This window comes from Alligator sinensis, unplaced genomic scaffold (assembly GCF_000455745.1).
Source record: "Alligator sinensis unplaced genomic scaffold, ASM45574v1 scaffold445_2, whole genome shotgun sequence".
Taxonomy (NCBI): domain Eukaryota; kingdom Metazoa; phylum Chordata; order Crocodylia; family Alligatoridae; genus Alligator; species Alligator sinensis.
The window spans coordinates 2,073,956-2,079,162 of NW_005842081.1; the positions used below are offsets into that span (position 1 = coordinate 2,073,956).

At 41.8% G+C, this 5,207-nt stretch overlaps 1 protein-coding gene across 4 annotated transcripts in view; it reads right to left on the minus strand.

The window, feature by feature from the left end:
• The window catches only part of NELFA (negative elongation factor complex member A), a 47,835-nt gene that overhangs the window by 26,970 nt on the left and 15,658 nt on the right, over positions 1–5,207 (minus strand). For all 4 annotated transcript variants that reach the window (XM_025204450.1, XM_025204449.1, XM_025204448.1 and 1 more), the window contains exons 5-7: positions 2,907–3,037; positions 2,628–2,697; positions 2,021–2,109 (exon numbers count right to left, since the gene is read on the minus strand). In XM_025204450.1, the coding sequence (XP_025060235.1) occupies positions 2,021–2,109; positions 2,628–2,697; positions 2,907–3,037 (290 nt within the window). The remainder of the gene's footprint in view (positions 1–2,020; positions 2,110–2,627; positions 2,698–2,906; positions 3,038–5,207) is intronic.

Consider the following 5,207-nt stretch of genomic DNA (forward strand, 5'->3'; position numbering starts at 1 on the left):
GCCCGCATGGGTCAAATTCACTTCTCAGTCCCGAAGATTTAGGGGGATCCTCTAAAAGGATTTTTCCCCACAACTGTCTTTCCATCCCAGAGGGTTATCCATGGTAGGAATGGGCCACCAGGGAGGAGGGTCCATGTTCTCTAATGAGGCTGAGAAGGGGGATTCCTCTTCCACTGAGGAACCACACCAAGTCCCAGACCCAGTCTAATTGATGACCAGTGTCAAAATATCATGAAAGGGGCCTGTTCAATATCAGGGATTTGGGTACTGGTTCAACAGTTAAGGTAGTGCCAATGCACGCTATGGACATTTGTGCCACTACTGTCTGCAGGGAGCTTATGCAGCACTGGTACATGTGGCACCAAAAAAAAAGGTTTGCCTGCTGAGCAGTACCAGAGGTACTACAGTTCCTTCTATGTGGTGTAAATAGAATGGGAAATTTCATCTTGGGCAAGGCTCAGTGGTGAGGTTCCAGGGAGAGCATAGGCTTGGAGGATTGGTCTCTTCACTGGAGGTCTGTGGTGGTCTCCCTGGTTTTTGGATCCTGGGCTAAAGATCAGGACTGCTGAGCTCAGGATAACACTGTGGCTCACTGGGGGCCACTAGCAAATGGAATAAGTCTTTCCAAATGCTTGCCAGGATCTGAAGATGCCTGTACAGATACTGCAACAAGATACTGCTTCAGTCTACTTTCTCTAGCTTTAAGAGTACACTAAGAGCACTGGGCTTGGCTTCTCTGATCATAAGGTTACTGTACATTACTGGCAAAGTTTGGAGAATGGCCTTTTTAGGCCTGCACACAGTGGATGAGGGGACAAGAACCTTATCAAGTCGTGAACCTAAGTAAGAGAAATTAGATGGCTATTTAGATGAACTCAACTCCCAACAACAGGAATTACCTGCTGTCTCTCGATGGCAGAAGTGATTCATCTTGTAGTTGCAGGGTGCATGCAGACTAAACAAGGGGTATGTGTGCACGACACTTTAAAGTAGGTTAAATGCTTTTGCACAACTTTACTGGTGTTTGTGTTTGCATGCGTCAGTGGCATATCGCACATTAATTCCAGCCACTGTTAGAACATTCGGCAGCATAACACGCCTTAAATGACTTTGGGGAGCAGCAAACTAAAACACCTCCAAAGAGTTTTAGTTTGCTGCCCTATAGCCACGGAGTGAAGCACCAGGCTCTGTGCAGCTAAGAGGCTCTGCAGGCAGCCCGCGAAGGCAGGCTCCACCGAAGGAAAAAAAAAAAAGCGGTAAGCCTGATCTTTCCTGCCTCTCCTCCAGAGCCTACCTGCCTGAGCTGCATGGGGACCCAGTCCTTCCCTCCATGGCTGCAGTGCCCCCTGGGACCACCTGAGCTGGGTGCGTGTGCACAGGTGCTGCTGCTGCCATAGAGGAAAGCACCAGCCCTCCCCGGCAGCTTGCCCTCCTCTCCCTGGGCCAGAGAGGCAGGTAACACACAAGTGTACATGACACAGGGGTTTACTTCACCCTAAATTGACGCGGTGTTTTTAAAAACCCACCGCTTCAATTTAGGGCCCCTGTTTCATCTATACATGCCCACAGATAATAAAATGGAACTGGCTGACAGTTGAGGAAGGCTATCCTTTTACTTTCACTAAAGTGGTCAGGAGGGTTCCCAGAACACAGGTCTGACCCCCCAAAGAACACTGCTATTCAAAAGAGAACCAAATTTAGTGCACATAGTGCAATCTGCGTGGACACCAACTTGAAGAAAAAGCTACCTTCTACTAAATACTTCTCATCCCCTCCTAAGCCTTAGAAGGGAAAAGCAATCTTTTATTACATTTATTAGAGAGCTTCTCACGGCTTTCTTAGAACAAATTTATATTTGTTCTTTATTGTACAGTATTAGCAAAATGCATTAATAAAGAATACTTTATAAATTTTTATCAAAATTAATATTAGATTAGAGGGAAGCCTTGGAAGCAATACAAGACAACTCTTTATTCTCAAGTGAGCCAACATTTTGCAGCAAGTTAAAATAAAATCTTACCTGTGTAGATACAAGGCCAGCTGCATAATCTGGAGTAGCATTTTCCACTACTGTTTCCTCTTTGGCTTGCTTTTCCACCACTTCTGCATCTACAGAATACAAAAGGAAGAGTTGGTTCAAGTTAGCTTTCCCAACTACAGAACAAGCTTTTCTCTCTTTTTAAGCAATGGCAAAAAGAGTCTATGCAAGATTGATTGCTTTTTAGAAAAATAATAAAACGTATATAGTGTGCTGGTTTTGCAAATACAATGCTTTTTCTATAAAATATCCATTTAGTTTTGCAATAAAACTAACACTTAGAATACAAACAAATTTACAATTTACCACGGAACTATAATTTAGCCAGTTCTGATTGCTCAATGTTGCAATGAATATTAGCAAGCTTCAGGAAAACCAAGCACAACAATATTTACTGCAATTATGGCTTCATTCACTAAAATTGTATTTATTTATTTTATGTAGCTTTAAAAATTAATTAAGGTTTAAGGGGAAGAGAAGGTGGGGGACAGGGAGAAGGGGGGCACCTGAAGCCACGTAACTAGAACTGGTTTTAGAACAGTCTACTTGTTAACACTAGTAAACTTGCTCAATATTATATTGGACTAACCTAGAGTCTTTCTTCTTCGCTTTGCTTCACGGCCAGCACCAACCATGTCCAGCTCTGAGATATCTAGCAACTACAAAAGAAGTACCCACATTTACTTTAAAATCCAGTATTAAATTCAAACTCTTTCATCAAATATTTGATTACATTTCTTGGAAATTAGTATAAAATACAACTGCTCATACCCATGGCTCAAAAAGGGACAGAAAACTGGAGATCACTTTTGATCAAGAATAGTGAGCTGATAGCACATAGAAAGGATTTTTCAAAGCTATTACCTACCTTTACTCCTCTTTCTTTGCGCAGAGGTGTTCTCGAAGGAGGAATAGGGGTTCTGCTTCCAGAGGGGCTAAATACACTAGGTGTTGTGGGACTCCTGAATGGAGCTTGTTTTGGTATCCCTTTGAGTGGTGCTTGAAGAGAAAGAACAACAGTAATTTATTAAAACATGTTTACTTAGTTAGAAACATAGACAATATGAGCCTAAATTATTTTTGTGCTCTATTTCTTTAGCTTCCTAAGCTACTTCTATGGAAGGCACCACATACATACACATCTTCAGAGGTCTACTTACCATGTTATATGTAGCTTACAGTTTGCTACCCAAGACCATAAGGATAACCCATTATTATTATTAGATGCATACAAATACTTTCCATGCATATGATTTTAAAAATATATGAATGAACTGAAATGCACTCCAGCAATGGCAGGCCTGGTGTTAGCATATCAGGTGGCAAAATGCTTCCATTCTTGTACAATTATGAACTATAATTTTAGCCATTAAAAGTTCATAATTGTACAAGAATGGAAGCATTTTGCCACCCAATATGCTAACACCAGGCTCCTGCCATTGTTGGAGCGAATTACCCCTCACAGAGCAGAGAGACGCACAGACACCTCACCACAAAGAAATTCCTGCCCTGAAGAGCTTTCCATTTTTCCACTCTCCTGTGAAATATGAAACATCATAACCTGAAGGAAATATACTTTTACATCCTGCCTGCCACCAGACAAAGTTGAGGTAAAAAGACTTTCAACCTTTCTCTGTGCCTAACCTGGACAAAATGAACTATTGCAAACAGGAGACTTTACCACATCTTCAGCATTTCTGTGAAATATGAATTTTCATTTCTATGTAGAAGAACTTTTGCAGTCTTTGCTCTCTCTCACCTTTCATGAGGCATAAGTGTGCCCAAAAGCTTGCAAATAAAGAAAATGTGTTTGCAAATATCCAGCTGGTCTAATAAAAGATATCATCTCTTCCATGAGTTTTGATTCCTTCTCTCTTAGCACCTTAAGCTCTATTTAACTGTCAAAGACAGATACATTTTTTGCGCAGTTGGCAACATGCTCTATAGTTAAGGATGGCAAATACTTTCCATTATAAAAATCAGGTTTCACTTGTTTAAAACTTGGGCAAAACTTCAACCTTTGACCAAGATCTTCCATGCTAGTTACATAGCTCTAGCTAAAATATAGGGAGTACAGGAGCCCAAGGATGTACCAGAAGTAGCAGCAATGTTGTCAAAACCACAAATCAACAGCAGCTCTTCCTCTGCCTATACCTGTAAAAGCCCCATCCAGGTACAGACTCTAACCACCAATGCTTCCACTTGGGACATTTGGGTTTAGATTTGTGGGATGCATTTCCTTACACATCTCTCCTAATGGATTCCTTCATGAAACAGATAAAGGGAGGAGGATGTGGCAATGCTAAGAAGCAACACAAACATGAGAAATTCCTTTGATGTGAGGAACAAGGAGGTTAAAAGGCCAAGCATTAGCAAATGCAACCTGGAGTTTAACATACTGGTGTGCAGATGGTGTTGCTTGAGGGGCTTTGGCTTCTTTGGCAATAGTGTGGTGTTCAAGGAAAAGGGCTTGCTGAACAAGGACCCACCTAATGAAGAGGAAGGAAGAACTTCTTTTGCACATAGGCTCTGTGATCTAGTGAGGAGGGCCTTAAAACTAGGCTCAGCAGGACTGAGCAAGCCCCACAGGTAAAGGAAAAGATGATATGGATAAAAGGCTAAAGGGGACAATGAGGGGAGTATGAAAAAAGGTCATGAGTGAATCACGAGCAGGGCAATCAACTAGTCATTATCTTAGGGTGCAAGAAGTATGAGGAATAAGCACAAAGAACTGGACATCTTAGTGCACATCAAATTAGGATCTTAAATGGGATAACAGACTTGGTGGCACAGATTGCATTACAGGAATATTGTTAAGGCTGGGTATAACTTGGTTCAGAAAGGACAGATGAGGTATGTCCAACCAGTTTTGGGGGTTTTTTTTGACTGTGCTGGGAGCAACCTTTTCAGTACAGATGGTGGAAAAATCAACAGGGTAAAAGGGGCTCAATATACTTATTTCTAATAGAGAGGTGATGACCGAGAACCTGAAGGAAGGCAACTTGAGTGTCAGTGATCAGCAGGGATCCGGGTTTTCTGTTTGTCATAGAAAAAAGAACACAGTAAAAACCCAGATTTTATCCTTTTAAGAGAAAAAAAAACAACACAGGAAAAGGCCAGTTTCCCCCTTGCAGGCTGGCAGAATTCCAGCCTGCAATGGGCGGGTGGG